The sequence below is a fragment of the Anguilla rostrata genome, chromosome 1 (genome assembly GCF_018555375.3).
Source record: "Anguilla rostrata isolate EN2019 chromosome 1, ASM1855537v3, whole genome shotgun sequence".
Lineage (NCBI taxonomy): Eukaryota > Metazoa > Chordata > Actinopteri > Anguilliformes > Anguillidae > Anguilla > Anguilla rostrata.
In genome coordinates, this window is record NC_057933.1 from 58,399,658 (window position 1) to 58,421,094 (window position 21,437).

The following is a 21,437-nucleotide window of genomic DNA, read 5'->3' on the forward strand; positions in this document are numbered from 1 at the left end:
GGGCAGAAATTAGACACACTGACTTGTTTGAAAGGTGGCATCCAATGACAGAGCCACATTGAAAGTGTTCACTGAGCTCTTCAGTATAACCCATTCTACTGCCAGTGTTAGTCTATGGAGTTTGCATGGTTGTATGCTTGTTTTCATGCACTTACTAGCAATAGGTGTGGCTGAAGTAGCTGAATCTACTAATTATAAGGAGTGTCCACATACTTTTGGCAATGTGGGGTAGTACTGTACCTTTTAAATGTATTGTTTGATACATAAACACAAGCAGAGGAAACATGTTCTTCACTTCTGAGAAAATTTGCAGATTACAGTTTTGAAACAAGGAAGACACACAGTGAACCTTTGGGTGCCAATAATATTCATGTTTTGCATAGATTTCCTGTGTGGATTTATTGCTGTTTTGCTTCTGCACCGTTAGGAACTTTTAACATAGAAAAGATAAAAATGGTGAATGCACTACCCCAGACCCACTCAAAATACCTTAATATGTATTTAATTGTGCATTTAAAACACAGTGGAATTAGGTAATGTGAATTGTAAGCATACACATTATATTTATATGGGGCATTTGAGTATTCTCATTATCTGGGAAATAATTTCTTAAGGGAGCTGTAACACATGGAATGATGATTTACTTCTTAATGTTCAACGTGGGAAATGATCGGTTCGATCTGCATGCCTGGAAACATGCAGTCTGTCAGATTGCAGCTGGGACATGCCACAGTGTATGTTCTAGTTCTATATCTATATCTATGTGCAATATGATATTGTAAATCAAAATAAAAATTAAAAACATATAAAAATGACCTGGTAGCATCGCTTTGACTGTGCCTTCATTGAGTCGAGATTGAGAGTGGATGTTCCAGCAAAGGGACATGTAATCTTTAAATCCAGGATGGCATTCATTTTGTTTGGGGCCACAGTTTAATTTAAATACCATAAGATTGTTGTTTTTATAAGACAAAATCAGTCCTGGTTTGTTTTTTTAAAGTGTGGTGTTGTATTGTTTAACTGTTATCTTCAGTTCTTTAGGCAGGGAGACTAGACATGACATTGGTATTGTTTTTATCTTTCTTAGCTCCAGTTTTGGTAAACCAGTTGCTGTTTTATTTTTATTTATTCATTTACAAAAAATCATGGGTATGGTATTTACATGACAGGCTGCAAACGGTTGATCATAGCTTTTATGACGCAGTATTATTATGAAATGACGCAGTATTAGAAATAAACAAGCCACATTTAAATGCTTTTATTTCTAAATCCCTTGCATGGCAATTTACATGTAAAAGAATGCCTATAACATGCTATTTGCAATTTTTAATAAAGTATTTCACTGAGGTAGTGATGACTATTTCCAGTTATTGTTCAGTCTTCCATGTTGAAGAATAGGATTTTAATCCAGCCATATCTTTGGGGTCTTCACTTACTTGGAGACTTTTGGAACTAGATTAGATAGCTATCCCATTCATTTATATTACAATAGACAATATGCAGTATGCACTGAAAAAAGAGAACCCCAACATTCCTACCACCATGCAAATGTCTATTTCTAATACATGTCCCATTGTAATTTCACCAAATAATTGGCTGTTATTCTGAGACCTATAAGACTTTTCAAAAGACTGCATGTCTACAGTGGATATTAAGCGTTTATACATGGAAAATTTCATTCAGTTCCATTTTTACTTGCAAATTGCAAGCCTATTCTAATGAAAGCTGCACTGAGATCATAAGATATGAGTGCAAATATAGCATTAACGGAACCGAGAACTCTCCTGTTTCTGGGATGTTGTGCTGCTTTAAGCCCACTTTGACCAATGGGTAGCCTTGGACCGTGAGGACTTCCCTCACACCGTCATGTTGGACGTGTCGTTTTCAGACACCTTGCTGTGGATCCCTGGAGGCTGGCAGCAAGCTGCACAGATTGGCACTCTGGACAGTACGTGCCTCAGGTGCATCCGAAACTTCTCCCCCACAAAACCATAGATGATTGGGTTCACGCAGCAGTGTGCCAAGGTGATGGTCTCAGTTATGGTCAGGGCCATACCCGTCCATCTGTCCACCGTGCACGTGTTCCAAATGCCCAGTTCCTTTATATTGATGAGGAAAACCACCACATTGTACGGAACCCAGGAGACCAGAAACAGGCCAACGATGGCAAAGATCAGCCTCATGGCCCGGTGCTTATTGGAGTTCCGGGTCCTCAGTAGCACAGCCAGGATTCTGCTGTAGCAGAACAGCATTATAGGGAGGAAGATAAAGAGCACCACTGCATTCTCCCCAAAGTTACGGAGGAGTTTAAAAGTCTTTGCCGATTCGACGTTGTAGATCTGTTCGCAGCGTGCGGCACCTTCCTCTTCGTCTTTAGAAACCACAGTAAAGATAAAGCCTGGCAGCGCGCCACAAATGGATGTGATCCAGATGACCACACTTGCGACTATCCCATACTGAAGGGTTCTGGCACGCATTGCAGCCACAGCGTGGACGATGGCCAGGTAGCGATCGACACTTATGAGGCACACAAACAGGAGACCACTGTAGAGGCCTATCTGGTAGACGCCTGCAGTGGTTTTACAAAGGTCGTCGCCCACTAGCCTCGGCTTCACAGCGTGGAACACCCACAGCGGCAGTGAGAGTGCCACCAATAGGTCGGAGAGGGCCAGGTTCAGGAGGCAGATATCTGTGAGGCTTTTCAGCTTGATGACCCGGACGAGGACCCACAAAACAACAATGTTACCGATGAAACTGAGGAGAAAGACGATCAAGAACAGTACTGTTTGGAATCCCGAGCCTAGGGTGGCATCTGTGCTGCAGGGACTGGATTCATAATTATAGACGTAATCCAAGGTGGGATCCTCTGTGTCATTCATTCTGGGAGTGAGGAGTGGGAGTGGGAAGGAGAGAGGGGGACAGAACGGCTTACAAATTATGTTTGGTAAATTTGTCAGCATCCACTGTCATTTGCATCAATCCACAATTCCCAAACTGTCAATCTAGACCCTGTCCTACGCTCTCAGTGGCAGTACTAAAAACATGATTAAAAATATCAACACTAGTGCATATGTCATTTCATACAATTCTATAACTCAAAAAATGTCTGAAACCAACTGTGTTTGAACATGCGATGTCCTGGCTTTTTTGCATCATTAAACAAGTCTTTTCATTTCAAGTGGTTCATTAAAATGAATAATAAAAAATGAATAAAAACAAAAGCATCGTGCTGATTGTCTGAATAATTTAAAGGATATTTTCTCAGCTTTTTTTGTATCTCTTTTGGGGGATGCTCCTTTTTTGTGTCAAGTGGTTTTGAGTCCGCTCCATATTTTCCAAATTCCAAAGCTGAACTTTAACTGAAACCAGATCAAAAAATGTTTGATGAAACTGATTTTTGCCCAAGCACACCATGAGTATGCTTGGCATCGTAAAAAATTATGATACGATGAAAAGAAAATCTTCTGGTGAAATATTGTGATAAATATTTGCTATTATGATGTTATTATCAATCTACTGGTTATGTGGTTGTTATTAAGGGCAATGGAATTCTGAACTCCAAGACCAAGACATTTTGGTTGAAAACCTGATACCCCTTTTTCCTTTATATGTCCTAATGAGACAATTTTATATACTACATATTTGTACTCTCAAACTAAACTTTTCACCATTTTTAGCACTACTAAAGTTATTTTTTATTTACTGAAATGCTAAAATATTGAGATGTAAGTACAACAATGATGTTGGACCTTATTCCTGCATGTAGCCATTAAATTAATTTCAATTTAATTTAGTAGTCACCGAAGCTATAGGCGAAAGATTTATCATAATCATGAAAGCCTTATCTCAGCGCTGTAATTTCCCAAAACTGATTCCATATTTTGACCCACGAAAACATTTTCATTAGACGACACTCTACCCATCCTCGCCATCATACTAAATGATACATACATGATCACTTGTCGATTTATGCTATTTTTCCAATTAACTTGGTGCTCTGCTGTTCCTTACTTTATTCTGTTGGGGTGGGCCACCTAAACAGAATATGTAGAGAATATCACATCCCCCAGACAAACCCTCAAACTACAGCCCACCGACAGCCACGTGTTACCCCCCACCCCCCAGCTGTCAGTGAAACACACAAAACCTGTCAAGCTTCTGCAATTTATAGCTGTGGTATATGCATTTCAACGCGCATACTAAGAACCAGTTTGATGTGTTACTTACCTCATCCCTTTGTATGTTCCTGCTTTCTCTGCTTTAGAACAAAGTACTGTAAAAGTTTCCTTCTCTCACAACATGAAGCGACAACAATGCATGCTTTTCAATCTTTGGGATTTTGTGCGTTTGTGGTTTAACTTTTCTTTGTTTTTTGCTGACATTTGTTAAACATTTCCGTAGCATTGTGCCTGCGCATTTTTTTCAAAGAAACTGAGAATGTGTGAAGAAGGCTTTCCTGTAATTGCTCACTTCTGCATTGTTAATCATAAGATCATAATCAGCATTTTTGAGCATACGTGTCTCTGTCCCCGCAGGAGTGTTGAGACAAACATCAAAAGTTTATTCATAACTCATTGTTGCTATGACACAAGAGTTTGCTGGTTTCTCCATTTTATTTTCATGATTTGTTTTCCATATTGCTCACTTTCAGATCAAGGAATTACCACTAACAGAAATTTGAAGTGTGAAATGTATGTCTTGTTACAGGTCAAAGGAAATGTTCTCTATTTAATTATACTGTATATAAAAAGCTGGTAGGTAATTTTTAAGCTGTGAAAGTCTGAAAAATATTTTAGAAATCATTTTTGACTTTGACGTTTGTTCTTTTGTTATTCATGCGGGTTCCTTTCGGTCTAGAGTGAGTCCCTTTTGTCATTGGGGTCCTTTCAGATGAGATACATTTTCCTTTTGGCCTTCCTTGAGCCACAAGGAGAAGGTTACAGGGACTAAGCCAAATCTGCTGCACTACTTTACTGCATCACTTAATTTTGCACTGCATAAAATGGGGGGACTCAACTTAAAACAGCTGTTTCTGTTAAAAATGGTAAAACATACACATGTAAATACCTAGAAATAAAGGTTGATTGTACTTCTGTCTCATATTCATCTTTTGATCTCAAATCCAAATGCCTTCAGTATGTAGCAAATATAACAAATTTCACTCTACCATTACCATGCTTTAGTCATATGTTTTATTACCTGAATGGCTCATCCTATGACGACTGAAAAACATAGCTATGAGATCAGTGAATTGCTTTGCTGCTGCTGGTATCCCACCTGCAGGCTGGAAGGATGGGCTCACAAATCAACTGATGTAAAAGAACACAAAGAACTGTGTAGAAGAAATTACACAGAAAAGTGTTGCAATTTCCTTTCCTTGAAACCTGCACTAGTGACAGCATCACAGGCTCTCACTTCCCCAGCTTCCTCTGCTACATCTCAAGCTCAGCAACGCTGAGGCACATTCATTTCACTTTTTTTTGAACAGGCAGATTGACTGAAAACTCTGTTTTCTTTTGCGGGGCAGACTTGGGGAATAAAAGTGGTTAGAAAATGCTAGGGAGTGTGTAGCCAATTAGATACCTGTCGCTGTTGGGAATGTCTGTATAATAATAATAATGATAATAATAATAATAATAATAATCATCATCATCATCATCATCTTAATGATCTTCAGCATCGTCATAATCATAATCAGATGTATTGTATTAAAACTTAAGGGGGGAGAATTCATCAAAACAAATTTCTTTGCAGTATTCTTTTTTAAAGGACAGCCTCATAGTAAAAAATGAGCACAGTATAAGGCAATATTGCACAGGAACTAATGGTACATGAATTCAAATGTCACTGTACACTAACTCTAAATTCTAAATTTCAAATTATCAATACAATCTTTAATCACTCTGTAAAATATATACAAATTCAACAAAGTTTCAAAATGTGAATAACACACAAAACGCTGTGACCGCACAGTTCAAATATACAATTAAATGTTACAAATTTAGAGAGTGCGTGTGAGAGAGTGAGACAGAGAGAGAGAAAGGGAGAGAGAGAGAGAGAGAGAGATTCAAATATGCCAGGCACCTACAAAGATTTTACAGAATAGTTCATCCTTACAATAATTTTCTGTTATTCACTTTCTGTACTAATAGCACCTGGATCTAAAGTTTTATTCTTAGTACTATTTGGTAAGTTCTTTTTATGGAAGGCCCAATGAGTTAGAATAACTGATGCACTTTGCAAGACCATATTGCCACATTCTACTGAATTGGGATGGCAGGTATGGGGCATGCCCCATACCTATACAGCACCGAGAGTTTGGCACTTTTCAGGGTTCCCCACAGAAATAACCACAACAGCCACAGACACTCAGCCCTTTAATTAAATTCTGTACATTCTGACCCCATTTCAACAGACAGATTTCATAAACAACTTCACACAACTTCCCCCAAACTAAGGGGATTTTGCGTTTTCTCCTTCTTCTTCTTCTTCTTCTTCTTCTCATTCTTATTTTTCCTGCCGCCTATCCCACTAATAACATGTCTCCCCATTGGACATTTTACCGACACCAGCCATATCTTCACCTACACGAGCCAATCAAAAACTCGCATACACACGCAAAATGCCCATACCTTTTTACTCTGAAACATTTTCAGTACAAACAGTTAATCTGCCTGTGGCTTAGTGGGCAAGGTTACAGTCTTGGGAACACAGGGTTGTAGGTTCAAGCCCAGCTAGGAGCATGTTTCTTTAACCTGCTTTTACCCTCACTAATAATTGTCTACTACTTCTCAATTCTTGCTTTTGCTACCCGCCATTCACCGAACGTATACACTGCATTATGACGTACCGTCTGCACGTTCAATTATTAACTGGCTACAATATTGCAAAGCCATATGGATTCAACGGGAGCTCTTCTGTGCTTACTGGCCTGTGTTCTTCTTTAAACTGACAGGTTTGCTAATGATATTCCACGCATTGCATAGCTATGTCATGGTGCTGCCCTAACAAAGTCACAGACTGGTAAACCTCCGGTTGAAGGCTTGAATCTCGCCTCGCCCTCAGGCAGATAATAACGTTTTCTTACGCTTATATTATATTTGCTTTACCAAAACTCACTCACGGCCACCCATATGCATTTCATGACGGCAAATGTATTCATTTTATTAAAAAGTTACACCAGTTCACCGCTGTGCCATTTCTACTAACTATATTTCTTCACTTGGCTACCGTACAAAACCTTCTTATCAGCAAACGCCACGTTTCTACATTCAGGTTACCTCGCCCTGTTCTCCATCTAGCCACATACAAACAATTACTACGTATGTAAGTCCTGCAACTCCAATAAAACATTACATTTAAAATCATGATTCACTCATAATTATAACTACTAGTACTGAACATGAGAAAAACACGTCGGTGCAATAGATTTCACACGTTACTTAGACATCCACTTTAATAGCTAGTACTTTATAGCGACTGTTATATATACCGTTCGATAAGGAAAATAAGCTCGCTCATGGTCACTCCATTTACTTCGCATTATACTTTGTGATCATGTCAACCTTCACCTACATGCCCATTCTGCTAAAAACATATTGTTTCAACTACGCAATTTCATCATTTCATCAAAACAGCGAAGAGGATTCCCACCTGCAGATAAGCCTATCAAAATGCCTTATAAACCTTACAATCACTAAATGTGCATCTCCACGAAATAACAGACAACGGAGCAGGACTGAAGGATACACAAGTTGCAACCTAGGGAGCTGTAATTCTACAGACTTGCTGATTCTTTTGTCAATCAAGGCTCGTTGGATGGCCGTCAAATCCGTGAGTACATACACTGACCATATTTCACCTGCGCTATGATGCGTTTATACACTTATACACCACCGCACCCTTTGTCACAGCCACTGTTTTACATAGGCCTATATAGCAAACCGAAACTGCTAAACAGTACACGCTCAGCAGACTGTACAAATTCACACAAGGATAGCCATAATCTGCAACCGTTTCTTACAGGGTCACTTCGCATTTCTCACTCTCCTAATAAAACGCTTTGCAAAAAGAAATGGTATCTCATAAAAAACACGTTTTCAACGTACAAAAATGCCAAGTTACTCAAAAGTATTGATATCAAAATGACGCCAAGTTACGATACTACAAACAATATAGGCTATTGTAGACTTGAAGGAATTGAGGAAATATTGGGTAGCATTGCTTTGAAATACATCTTATGTAATTTCTGTGAGGCAAGATAGCCTATATTGTTTGTAGTATCGTAACTTGGCGTCATTTTGATATCAATACTTTTGAGTAACTTGGCATTTTTGTTTTTTATGAGATTTACACTTACAGAAACCGAGCAGAGGTCATCTCAGAAGATCTAGAGAAGGTTGAACCCCTTCTCTCATACAACTCTGCAGTAGAAGAATTATAGAAATTACATGAGAAAAGTGACAGCCATTTCTGAAGCAACTTGATGACCATTCGCTGAAACTTCTGGCCCACCAAAGCATAGATTACTGGATTCAAACAGCAGTGAGTGAATGCAATAGCCTCAGTACATTGCAGAGAAAAATCTAAATTCCTGATGGAATCACATTCACTGAAGTAGCCTAAGGTATGCAGAGCACGCAGGAATATGGTGACATTGTATGGAGTCCAGAAGAGGAAGAACAAAATGATGATAATTAAAATTAGTCTGATGGCTTTGTGCCTTTGGACAGATCTGAGGTTGACTAAAGTGGGGATTATTCTGGAGTAACAGTACATCATAATACAGAGAGGAAGCAATAACCCTAACAGGTTCATTTGAAAATATGTGAACTGCTTCCATGAGCTGCCCTCTGGAAACTCTACCTTACAGGTGAAAGAATCAGACTCATTTTTCACTTGTGTGAACAAGAAGGTTGGGAGAGACGCGCAGAAACTGATGAGCCAGATCACTCCACACAGGGCCATACCCACACGCATGGATCTGTGTCTGGCAGTGGTGACAGCATGGACGATGACCACGTAGCGATCCATGCTCATCAGCACCATGAAGAAGATGCTGCCATAGAAGCCCAGCAGGTACAGACCAGTCACAGTTTTGCACAGGAATTCCCCAAAGGGCCAATTTCTTGCCGCCGCATAGTGGGACCAGAAGGGCAGAGAAATGATGAAGAGCAGGTCAGACACGGCCAACTGAAGCAGACACAAATCGGTCATGGTCATGGTCTTCCTCTGGTACGCCAACAGCACATAAGCCACCAGTCCGTTTCCCAGGAGGCCCACGATGAAGACCAGACTGTAGAGGGTGGGGAGGAAGATGCGGCCAAACTCCCGAACACTGGAGTTGTTACACTGTTCAGTGAACTCACTATTTTGTAAATAATAGTCACTGTATTCGTTCGTCGTCACTGGCTCCCCTGTAAAATGCCATAATGTAAATGTTAAGCTGTTCACTAAATGTTATATTACATTATAGGCATTTAGCAGACGCTCTTATCCAGAACGACTTACACTACTTGTAAGTCGTTCAGTGTTCGCTGTTAACTTTGAAATTCCCCAGACCAAATTAGACACACATTCAACACCAGAGTCATATTTCACTAGCTGCATAATTTCACTCTGGATGTACAAGTACTGTCATCTTAGTATACATTTTATTGCTTTTTATGGTGGCTGAACATAATAAAATATTAATTATGTTAATTAAGCATTAGGCCACCTGAATTTAAAAAAGAAACATTTGGTAGAGAAGAATTCAGTTTATATCAGCACATTTATTGAATAACAAACCAAGGTACAAACTTTTTTTTTTTCAATTTCTACCTACAATAACACAAAAAGATTATGTTTACTTAAAATTTATCTTAGGCATGACTTTCCTTGAAATAACCACCTTTGGCTTCAATTACAACTATATATACAATGTGAAATAGGATATATATCACAACATGCCAGTGTATATGCATCTTCAGGATGGGGCCTCAGCACCCTGAAGTGATGCTGAGGCATGTTGTGAGATATTTATAAATATAATGCATGAAAACTAACACACAGCACAAATAAAGATAGTTTATCAGTGGGCTATGTTAGAGGTATAATAAGCCAAAATGACATGACAGAAGGTACTGATGAAGTTTTTTCATTTTTTTTCCTTGCAAAAACTCAATTTCATTTCATGTGCAAATAAATTATAAATGTTTTTCTGGGTTTTAAAACCATTATTAATTCATCTTGTGTTATTTTATTTTATTTTATTTTATTTTATTGCGAGATCCATACAGATTATGTTGCACTGCCATCAACAGGTAGCTTGGGGAAACAGCACTTTGTTGAAAAATAACTGCTTCCCTTCAATCTAGCATATATTTCAGAAATTACTGTTGATTATTTGAAATGATTATCTTGAAAATAAGGACAGATAAGTTGATAAGTTCAAGTTGATTTTCTGATTTTACTTTTTAATATTCACAAGCTGATGTCAAAGTAGTTTAGTTGAACTATTTTGGCAAGGAATCAAATCTTTTTCCTCAATCTTTATTGTGTCAAATATTTATGATTTTGACGAAACAGCAAAGTAAATTTTCCTGAACGTACCTTGTCCCATGTTGCAGATCCTGTTCAGCTGTAGGTCTGGTTGTCTCAGATATGTGAGTGATTGGCTTTATGCAAACACTAAGACTGAATGCACTATCATTTCCTGCTTCTCCAAAAAAAGGAGGAGATGAAAAATGCCATTTGTGGCTTTCATTTAGGTCTTCTGTTTTTTTGTTTAAAATATTTTTTAAGGAATTGTACTACTTTTTAAAAGACTCAAATGTAATTTCTGTAATGCACTAAAACTTGGACTTTGAACCAAAATGAAAAGTCTGTGAAAACCTGAAGACCACAGTGTCAGATAGATAAATGTGGTCTTTAATGTTCACTTTTACAGCAGCTCAAATGTATAGGCTGGCAATGAAACCACGAATAATAATTACTGCATATCCAAGATGAAGTGAGCTGGTGTATGCATGGGTTAGTTTGTCCTGGGGAAATTGCAGGGTGCTGGAATAACTATAGGGGTGGTGCAGTGAATAGCACTGTTGCCCCACTGCAAGTACTCAACTGAGCGCTTTTCTGTGTGGATTTTTTCCTCGTGTCCATTGCCTGAGGTTTCCAAAAACATGCAGTTGGCCAGTTTTTCTCCAATAATATCCCTTGCCCACTGCATGCTGGTATAAGCTCCAGAACATCCACCACCCCCACCTCTCCCTCTTTCCTCTGCAACCCTGACCAGGAAAAAGTGTTTTAGAAAAATGATAGAATTACTATATTTTAAGTTGGAGAGAGGTCTATATACTGCTTCCCATTTCATTCATTGTGCTTTTGTATGCATGAACTATTTCTATTCTGTTGATTTTGTTAGGCTGTAAAAGCACTGTGAATTCAGTTGGTTCACCTATTTTCTGTATTTTACATGCCTGTAACGGATTTCCTTGAACATTGGCTGTAATGACATTACATCAAGCCACACTGGTTGCAATCACTGACTGATGTCACTCCACTCGCTACCGGTTGTCACCAGGGTCAGTTTCAAAGTCCTGACTCAAGCCTACACTGCAGCCAACAGGACAGCCCCCTCCTAACTACAGGACATGATTCAGCCCTACACACCAGCATGACCACTTCGCTCTGCTGCAGCAAGGCGACTTGCACTTCCTGCCATCCGGGTGAATGGTTCTCGCTCATCCTGACCACAGAGTTTCTCCACCCTAGCTCCCCAGTGGTGGAACAAACTCCCGATTCCTCTTCAACCCACTCGGTCTCTACTCATTTTGCGCCGTGGTCTGAAGACACATTGCTTCAAACTGAACCTGGACTATCTCTCACCGCTCTACAGGGTACGCCCAATCTAAGATTTCTCTTATCATATGTATCCTTTTATCTTGATCTTCTAGCACTTTCATATTACACTTGTATCTTCATCCAGCACTTATAATGCATTTGTATTGTTATCTTGATTTTGTAGGTCTATTATATCTTGTATTCATGATTCATTCTAGAGTGACTTGCCATAACTTTCTGACCTAGCCTATGCTTACTGTGTGAACTGGACTTTAATGTTCCTGGCTATGGATAACTGTTACATAATGAGTATTGTACCTTATCGAACCTGTGTTTTGTAGTTGTCCAATGACCTTCGGTATGCACTTATTGTACATTGCTTTGGATAAAAGCGTCTGCCAAATAAATGTTATATAAAATGTAATGTAATGAATGTAATGATTTATCAAAGCACTGGCAGTATGTACACTGTGAATGAAGGATTGTGCTGTTGGTTATTTGGTGAGTTTTGGCCTTTTGCATTACTTTGCGCAAGCCATAGCTTAGCATGGAGAAAACATTGGGAAATTGACTGACTACATTACAAGAACAGAATAAAATAACTAAATCTGATTTATCTTTTATTTGTTTTCTTGCTGTGCCTGTGGATGCAACATATGTGCTAGCTAGACAATGTCTCAACTTCCTAATCTTGATTAAAACACTCTTCCGAATCTTCATTGATAGATGGGTCAGAACAAACCCAAGTAATAATGACTTCAAATCCTCTATTGTGCATGTTAACTGGATCGTCTGCTAAGCATTCAGAGGAACTGCCACCTGTTGTGTGTCAACCTCCTGGAAGCAAGTCACTCTCTTTCATGGATTCCTGGCTAACTCCTCAACAAAAACTGCAGTAAACCCCTCAAAGCCTGACCTCCAGCCAAACAAGCCTGCAATAACACATCTATTTTTTCTTTTATTAAAAATCTAACAAATGTTGTTATTTCATTTCTCATGGCATTCGTGAAAAATCAGATAAGTCTCAAACCACTTGGTAAGACAGACTTTTTTGCAGTGCAGGCAGCTGCTTTAAAAGACACAGGCAGCAAGGCAGATGTTTTCTTATAGATGGTTTCTGATTGATGAAAGACACCCATGCTATGTTCTTGGACATCTGCTTTTCTCTTAATTCCAGTAGCCCCTTGGAGAGGTTATTGCACAGCATGATACCAATTTTAATTGTAATGCATGTAAAATAGTTATACAGATTTCTCAACGAAACCAGAGGAAGTTCTGCCAGTGCAGCTATCAAGAGCATGCCATACTGATATGAGTGTGTGACTGGATGACTAAAAAAATATTGGTTTGCTAATTTCTAACAAAACTGAAATGATGCTACCTTGGTCCCGGGCAGCTCTGTAACAAGATCGTATATTTCATGCTTAATGGGACAGATTTTCCTTATGGGCAAGGGAAAATGTTAGAGGTCTTAGAGCATTATTAGACTCGTTCATATTGTTGTTCTGTTCTATTAAATTTTTTAAATATCACTTTACTCCCAAGAATAAATCATAATGTGTAATTCTGCACTATAAAAATGAATATGAAACTGTAAAATAAATATCTTTTCACTTCCCATACCACAACTCCAGGTGATTTATTCTCTTTTGGGAAACTATTGTTGGTATTCTTTTTGCATCAGCCAGTTTTCTCTTTGGAGCTGTCTGTAAACATTCATTTAGTAAAAATGCAGCAAGTTTTCTTGTGACAGCAAACTAATAACACATTAACTAATAGATTGCCTTTTCAATTTTAATGTGAATATTCCATGTTTTGGGGCAGTCACATCCCAATAATTTTTATTCAATAAATTCAGGTTGTATAAGTTACATTCCCAAAATTATCCCATCAGTATCATTTAGATCAAAAGATACACATTTTATAACACATTTTAAAAACATTTAATTGTAAAGTCCCTGTAAATGTTTTTTTCTTTCTTCTTTTTTTACAAATATAAAAGCTTTATTTAGACAATGGAAAAAAATCAAGCTCAAAAAATCCAAAATCAAATCAACACTCACAGAGAATCATAATGGATAAAGCTTACATCTATAATAATGACCCAGGGTTTAAGAAATTTACCAAGTCATAGGATACAGAAATTCAGTGCAATGCATCATCACATCATATACAGACGGGTAAAGAAAAGGAAAAACTAACATAAAGCGTCTTAGTACGGTGTTGGGCTGCCACAAGCACTACAAACAGACAATGGACTGTTCTTGCTGACAAAGTCTGATCACGTCCTGCAGTGACATTCTCAGTCACTTGAGGAAGAGTTGCTCTTCTGTTTTTTCTTACATACCGCACTAGTGCATGAGCATCATAGTCATCGAATGTGAGCTTTCGACCACAATTTCCGACCATATTTACTGATGTGTTTCCGATATCTTTACCTCTTGCCATCTTCAGGTCCAAAATCGAGGTCAACTGGGCCTGCACAGTATTGTTATACATGCCACAGAGCATGATAAGATGTTAATTGCTTAATTGTATCTGGCAGTACAACTGTATGGAAGCATCAGCATTCGCTGTTTCTGCTCATTTATTCAGGTTTTTCCCTTTAATTTGTCACCTGTCTGTATTTACATTCACGTCCACTCATTATACATCTAATTACATCACTAATAAGCAATAGCTAAACAGCGAAATGAAGATACATTTTCAAACCCAGTCACATAAGCCTTGTAGTATTATGTTCTGAAGATCTGGAAAAGGAGGACATTCTGTTAGACTGGTCCCCCGTAAAAGAATTGCTGGGATTACATGAAAAAATGCATGTCAGCCATTTCCTAAGTAACTTGAGGACCATTCGCTGAAACCTCTGGCCCACCAAAGCATAGATTACTGGATTCAAACAGCAGTGAGTGAATGCAATGGTCTCAGTCCATTGCAGAGAAAAATCTAAATTCTGGCTGAAATCACATTCACTGAAGTAGCCTAAGGTATGCAGAGCATGCAGGAATATGGTGACATTGTATGGAGTCCAGAAGAGGAAGAACAGAATGACGATAATTAAAATTAGCCTGATGGCTTTGTGCCTTTGGACAGATCTGAGGTTGACTAAAGTGGGGATTATTCTGGAGTAACAGAACACCATAATGCAGAGAGGAAGCAGAAACCCTAATAGGTTCATTTGAAAATATGTGACCTGCTTCCATGAGCTGCCCTCTGGAAACACCACATTACAGGTGAAAGAATCAGACTCATTTTTCACTTGTGTGAACAAGAAGGTTGGGACAGAAGCGCAGAAACTGATGAGCCAGATCACTCCACACAGGGCCATACCCACAAGCATGGATCTGTGTCTGGCAGTGGTGACAGCATGGATGATGACCACGTAGCGATCCATGCTCATCAGCACCATGAAGAAGATGCTGCCATAGAAGCCCAGCAGGTACAGACCAGTCACAGTTTTGCACAGGAAGCCCCCGAAGGGCCAATTTCTTGCCGCCACATAGTGGGACCAGAAGGGCAGAGAAATGATAAAGATCAGGTCAGACACGGCCAACTGAAGCAGACACAAATCGGTCATGGTCATGGTCTTCCTCTGGCACACCACCAGCACATAAGCCACCAGTCCGTTTCCCACGAGGCCCACGATGAAGACCAGACTGTAGAGGGTGGGGAGGAAGATGCGCCCAAACTCCTGAACGCTGACTTTGTTACAAGGCTGATATTCATTGTCAGCATTATCATAGGAAGTATAATCTTGTGCTTCTGTCACACTGCCCATTATGTTCACTTATGTTCTGCAATGAGACAACAACCATTGCCTGCATTAAAATACAGTTAATTAACCAATGATGTGATGTGTTCACATGTTGCTGGCAAATAAGAACTAAGGAGTTCTGTTTATTTACACAATTCTACATCCTTCAGGTACTAATATGCAGAATTAATTGTCTGTCTTCAACCTGTTGTAATAGCATAGGTCAATGAGATATAGGAGAGGATTTTTCACCCATTTTTGCTGTGCCTCCCCTTTCTGCAACTGTATAATTTTTTTAATCAACTATTTAAAGCATTGAAAGATGACCATGATTAGCTAAGATGATGCTTGCCCACTGCATATTCTGGTTCATACGCAGGTAATTTAAACATATTAATTATAATTATTGTATCTACCAAAATAGTAGCTACTCTTTAAGCTGCATATTATGTCAGAATTGTTTCCTTTTGCCTCAGTGTGCATTTAAACCAATTTAGTTATTATCATCTACCATTTGAATAAATTCATATAAGCTCTATTCAGACAGAAAATAGAGAAATAGATGCTGCTACACACACTATCTTTAACTGGGCAAGGAAGGTAAAGTAATTATCTGCCTACCACGAGAACTGGCAACAGAAATTATTGGCCAGCAACAAAATGACTCAGTATAGAAGTATCATTTTCAGCTTTTAATGCATTTCCTGCTTATTTCATTTCACATCAACCCAAATAGATGAAAGAAGGAGGCGTCTCTACTCTGTCTGCGAGCTAGCTAGTTATCACATAATTTATTTTCTGTAGCTAACATTGTAATATAATTCAAGACCACTGCCATTTTGTCCTTATAGTTTTGTTAGGCATGTACCTTCTTGAATTGCTTTGGCTCTGCCTCCTATTTAATTTTATATCTGAACTGTACTTAACTTTAATGTTATGCACACAATGCTCATTCTCCTTATGTGTGTTGCAAAAAATGGGAACTGCACAGATGAATTCACACTCATTTCACATACATCGACCAATTTCAATATGAGCAGGGGGACGCCGGGAGAGATTTTAGGCCCCATGAAACTATCTCAAATTGGAACAATTTAGGCCACAACACCCCTGCACAATTACTGTAACCATACCATATTTTGAGGGCCCCTGTCCCAATCTCCCACTCCTGGGATTATTCAGAAAACAGAACTTTTTTCTGCCATACTGCTCATTTTCACAGGTAAGTTTGAAACTGTATAATTCCAGTACATTTCAATTTAACAGCTCCTAACTGCAAAATGTGGGTTAATTCATAAAACCAGTTCTTGGGATTGGTAGAAAAACAAACATCTACTAGTTTGAGATTATACTACCATGAGCATTTATTTTCTCTATCACTACTCACCTAACAAACATTCATAAGACAACTCAACCAAGAAATAATGGTACTTACCCAGCAGAGCTGCTCAAACTGTAGAATGTCTTTCTAGTGTAACATCTGTGAGAAATAATGAGATTAGCATGTGATTAACAAGTATTTGAACACTGTAGACCACACTTCCTGCATCTGTCCATACAAGGGGAAATGAAAAATCAAGAACCAGTGCCAAATACTGCTCAGCAAAAACCATGTTGATGATAAATGATACTTGGGCAAACACATAACACACATTGATTCAACTTGTGATAAAAAAAAACAGCTCATAAGAGTAATGACAGACATACTAGAAAGCAAAAATGTTAAAATGTGTCCACAACAATGACAAAAGTGTTCTACACTAAAATGAAAAGAAGTGAACAACATTGACTAATTGTCTTTATAAACATTTGAACATAATTTATTAAATGAACAAACAAGGAAAATAATGGCACAAGCTCCTGTTTATATGACCTTGCTTTTTTAAATGTATGTTTTGTTTAAAATCTTATATTGTTGAATTTGAGATAAAACGCACATTGCAAGTCATAAAATTGAAAGGAGATAGCAGAAGACATTTAACTTAGCAACGCTAACCGTTTAAGGTTAAATTCTTCATTGAGTTTATTTCATGTTCTGCTTCCTACAGATCAGTCACGAGCTTGCTAATCAAGCAGCAATCAAGCCACATAAAAGGTGTGAGACAAGTAGACGATTATCTGTAACAGGTGTAAGACCTAACAGACTTTAGTTGACTTTATGTGTTACCTTTAGTAGCACAACATTTGATGGCAAGTCAAGGTGAGAAAGCATTTTGAAAAGTTTAACTGTGTGCTGAGCAAAGGTAACCAATTCAGTTTTTAATAGGAGAAACCATCTGCTAGTTCTACCACTTCCACTGTACTTTCCACGCTGTTTTCATTTCTTTGTGTGCACTACCTGCTTTCCTTCAGGCCTGCGCTGCTATCCATTACAAAGTTGTCCGTGGTTGTCTAAGGTGCTTTCATGCTGATCAGCCTTTAATCAGCATATTGAAATTCTAAACAATTGTCGCTGTCAATCCCTCCGCTCTCCTGTCTGCCATTGCACGTGTCTCCTCTGCTAATACAGCCATAGAAAAAAGGCCAGCTGGAAAATAAATCATTTCATTGTGGAATTCAACTTGCAATCATCTAACTACATACAGTCAAACCTAATGTCTATTTACTTGGCTCTCAGGCAGTATTAGGACTGATGTGTTGATGTTAAATTACACAAAGTGGTTTTAATCTGCAGGTGAGTGTCACACATTTACCTGCTACCAGCATCCTGAATAGCCATTAATATTTCATCATCACATCCACACTTCTCTCACAGACAATACCTTATGTAGGGTGTGGTCCAAGAAGGCAACAGATGCTCTGACAGGTGCAATGGACACATCTTCTAGGCAAAGTGACGTTTACAGCAGGAGTGAAGAGAGCAGGGCAGACAATAACTGAAAATCATTACATTACATTACAGGCATTTGGCAGACGCTCTTATCCAGAGCGACGTACAACAAAGTGTATAACCATAACCAGGAACAATCGTGGGGCCAGAACAGACAGGAGACGTGTTCTGGAAGTGCAGGTGCGAAGAGGGGGAGGTGCTAGGCGTCCTAAGGTAGCAGAACGGAGGGATCTGGCTGGCATGTAGGGTTTGAATATCTTGTGGAGGTATGCTGGGGCTGATCCCTTGACTACCTGGTATGCTAGGACCAATGTTTTAAATTTGATGTGAGCTATAACAGGCAGCCAGTGGAGGGTAGTGAGCAGGGGAGTTACGTGGGAGTGTCTGGGGAGGTTGAAGACCAGACGAGCCGCAGCATTCTGAATGAGTTGCAGGGGTCTGGTGGCAGATGCCGGTAGTCCAGCCAGAAGAGAGTTGCAGTAGTCCAGGCGGGATAGAACCATTGCTTGGACCAGGAGCTGGGTTGAGTAGGTGGTGAGAAAGGGGCGGATTCTGCGGATGTTGTACAGGAAAAATCTGCATGCCCGGCTTACTGCTGCAATGTTCTTGGAGAGGGACAGCCTGTTGTCCATCACCACTCCGAGATTCTTGGCGCAGGGTGATGATGTCACTACGGTGTCCCCTAGGGAAATGGAAAAGTCGAGGAGGGGAGAGGATAGAGCAGGAATAAAGATTAGCTCCGTCTTTCCCGGGTTGAGCTTCAGGTGGTGATTGTCCATCCAGCTCTGAATGTCCCTCAGGCAAGCGGAGATGCGGGCAGGGACCTGTGTGTCCGATGGGGAGAAGGAGAGAAAGAGTTGCGTGTCGTCGGCATAGGAGTGATAGGACAAGCCATGGGCAGATATTACAGGGCCAAGGAATCTGGTGTACAAGGAGAAGAGAAGGGGACCAAGGACTGAGCCCTGGGGAACTCCGGTGGCGAGGGGGCAGGGTGGTGATACCTTACCCGCCCAGGCAACCTGGAAGGAACGGTCAGAGATGGAAGATGGAATTCCAGTGATCTGCCCTGGGTCTGGCCTGCAGAGATCTCTTGACATAATTGTGGTGCTGGATGGGGGGAGGGGCCATCTTAAATTTCACTTTAGGGGTGTTGCTCTGTCTCACCTTATGCCCTGGAACCTGTGGGGATATTCTGGAAGGTAGGGAAAACATGCTATAAAGATGGACAGAAATGGTACCTTGCAGAAGCCAGTTGCAAGATTTCCTTTGGCCCGCGACACATGATTTTAGGTTCTATTTCGCGCGGGCAAGTTGTCAACCCTGCAATTGCCCATAGCTTATGATGTGTGAAAGCCTGAGTGAGGAATCACAACATTTCATCGAGATTGATTTTATTTAGTTATTTATTTATTTACTAAATAAAATATATTAAAATACATTCAAATGGCATTGATATCATAATGTTGCATTAATAAGTTCTTATCTGGACCAAGATGACTGGTAGACAGCTTTATGATCCACAATATCAGTCACAATGACAGGAGCAAACTGTACATTGTTCCGTGTTCATTTTCTTTCCTTAAATAATTTGGCTCACAACGCGTTACTGTGTAAATCCAATTCCCACCCTAATTTGGAATGATTCAGGACGGTTCATTTTCTTGAACCGTCCTGTGGCGCAGTGAGCCAACGTTTCCCTATAGCCCGGTTGGCGCTCCTAATGAAGTCCCTTCGAGCCTGATTGACAGTGAAGCACTTGTGAGGGCGGGCTGGGAATATAACTGGATCAGCAACAGATGGAACAGGCGGGTGTGTGGAACAGTCATCTGAGCTAGCGAGCCGGCCGTAATTGCTCAAACGTTACCTTAGTGGGCTACATTTTTCACTGAAGTTGTGCATGGCCACATTTGAAGGACGTGAGTGTAGGATACAGTTTTATACTTTTCAAAGGCGTGCGGTTTCTTTCTTCCTTTCGGTGATTACTTGGCGTCGTGGCTTGTTGGTTATCAAATTGTTGGCTACCGTGAGTCGCTAGTTATAGGTTACTTTGAATAATATACTTTGAATGCAAGTGACAAATGCCCTGTTTAGAAACCACTTTCATTTTGAGCTGTTCTAAAATCTAACTGCCATCGACCTTGTGAAATATTATTTGCCATAAGACATGGTATTGTAGGCTATATTGTGTCTGCTGGCTGTGCATTTTTATTTGGTGTAAACACTACTGGTAGCTATTCTTTTGCTATTTTTTTATCAAACAAAATATGCCAGTTTATTTACACGGACTCAAACACGTGTACTTGTGTAATTAAAAAGTTACAGTCTCATTTAAAACATTATTGCCTATTGGCGTGAACAGTTCCACCTAGTAAAATTTGTACGTTACTCCATTTGCAGCGAATCGGTTCCTAATGGGGATTGTAACGCAAGTCGGCGTTCCCGTGGGCTGGAGCCGTACAAAAAATAACGACAGCGACGTTTGAAAGAGGATATTACAGTAAGCACTATAAGACAAGATGGACATTTCAGAATTCAACGCGACCACAAAACCACCGACAGGGTAAGATCATGATTTTTTAAAATCAGGCAAATGTGTAATTTCTAGCCTAAACTTAATTCACGTTTGGAGTATTTTCAGAACTCGTCCTACTATTCATAACACACCGGCTCAAGTAACATAATAAGGTATCCTACCAATCTGTCTATTTATGGTTCGAGACCTTCTTTGATGCTCATGAAGATCGTAGGCTAATTTATGGACCTGCCGTTTTAATCTGGATGCTGTTCAAATCTGTCACTGTAGTCTCGTTTGAACAGCGGAGTCTGATGTTCAGATCCATCTGCTGTAGTCACTTAATTTTATCACATCGATGCTACATTCAGACCTAACGTTCATAAACTAACAAAACATGAACTTCTTGTCAAAGAATGCTTTATTTTTCTTGAGTACAACTATTCTGCTTCTGTATTCCTTGTGTTTTTCATCGACTATCGTGGAAGTAGAGATATAACTTTACCGGGTTCCTTTTC

At 39.5% G+C, this 21,437-nt stretch overlaps 4 protein-coding genes across 17 annotated transcripts in view; 1 reads left to right on the plus strand and 3 right to left on the minus strand.

The window, feature by feature from the left end:
- Window positions 1-1,243: 1,243 nt before the first annotated feature.
- On the minus strand, window positions 1,244-5,074 carry si:cabz01093077.1 (C-C chemokine receptor type 4). 3 transcript variants are annotated; one of them, XM_064345026.1, is made up of 2 exons: window positions 4,228-5,074; window positions 1,244-2,880 (listed from the first exon to the last, which is right to left on the minus strand). In XM_064345026.1, exons 1-2 carry the CDS (start codon window positions 4,230-4,232, stop codon window positions 1,857-1,859), a joined length of 1,029 nt encoding a protein of 342 aa, XP_064201096.1. In that variant the 5' UTR covers window positions 4,233-5,074; the 3' UTR covers window positions 1,244-1,856. The 3 variants fall into 3 exon arrangements, with proteins under 3 accessions (XP_064201096.1, XP_064201087.1, XP_064201104.1); XM_064345017.1 differs by having other exon boundaries at window positions 1,244-4,034; XM_064345034.1 differs by having other exon boundaries at window positions 3,952-5,074.
- A 791-nt stretch (window positions 5,075-5,865) lies between these two features.
- Window positions 5,866-11,189, minus strand: LOC135260006 (C-C chemokine receptor type 4-like). 2 transcript variants are annotated; one of them, XM_064345056.1, is made up of 3 exons: window positions 10,594-11,189; window positions 8,348-9,416; window positions 5,866-6,267 (listed from the first exon to the last, which is right to left on the minus strand). In XM_064345056.1, exons 1-2 carry the CDS (start codon window positions 10,601-10,603, stop codon window positions 8,356-8,358), a joined length of 1,071 nt encoding a protein of 356 aa, XP_064201126.1. In that variant the 5' UTR covers window positions 10,604-11,189; the 3' UTR covers window positions 5,866-6,267; window positions 8,348-8,355. The 2 variants fall into 2 exon arrangements, with proteins under 2 accessions (XP_064201126.1, XP_064201116.1); XM_064345046.1 differs by lacking the exon at window positions 5,866-6,267 and having other exon boundaries at window positions 6,365-9,416; window positions 10,594-11,188.
- A 2,414-nt stretch (window positions 11,190-13,603) lies between these two features.
- LOC135260014 (C-C chemokine receptor type 5-like) lies at window positions 13,604-17,146 on the minus strand. The gene is made up of 2 exons (XM_064345069.1): window positions 17,013-17,146; window positions 13,604-15,617 (listed from the first exon to the last, which is right to left on the minus strand). Exon 2 carries the CDS (start codon window positions 15,599-15,601, stop codon window positions 14,540-14,542), a length of 1,062 nt encoding a protein of 353 aa, XP_064201139.1. The 5' UTR covers window positions 15,602-15,617; window positions 17,013-17,146; the 3' UTR covers window positions 13,604-14,539.
- A 2,955-nt stretch (window positions 17,147-20,101) lies between these two features.
- Window positions 20,102-21,437, plus strand: part of cobl (cordon-bleu WH2 repeat protein) — a 65,329-nt gene continuing 63,993 nt past the window's right edge. For 7 of the 11 annotated variants that reach the window (XM_064345130.1, XM_064345194.1, XM_064345082.1 and 4 more), the window contains exons 1-2: window positions 20,161-20,323; window positions 20,805-20,967. In XM_064345130.1, the coding sequence (XP_064201200.1) occupies window positions 20,924-20,967 (44 nt within the window). In that variant the 5' untranslated portion in view covers window positions 20,161-20,323; window positions 20,805-20,923. Of the gene's footprint in view, window positions 20,431-20,804; window positions 20,968-21,437 lie in introns of all 11 variants that reach the window. The other 4 variants (XM_064345119.1, XM_064345092.1, XM_064345111.1 and 1 more) reach the window with 4 other exon arrangements.

What these genes read in the sequence shown, in the direction of transcription:
- si:cabz01093077.1 (XM_064345017.1), bottom strand. Translation starts at nt 2,960, where the DNA reads ATGCTGACAAATTTACCAAACATAATTTGTAAGCCGTTCTGTCCCCCT.
- LOC135260014 (XM_064345069.1), bottom strand. Translation starts at nt 15,601, where the DNA reads ATGGGCAGTGTGACAGAAGCACAAGATTATACTTCCTATGATAATGCT.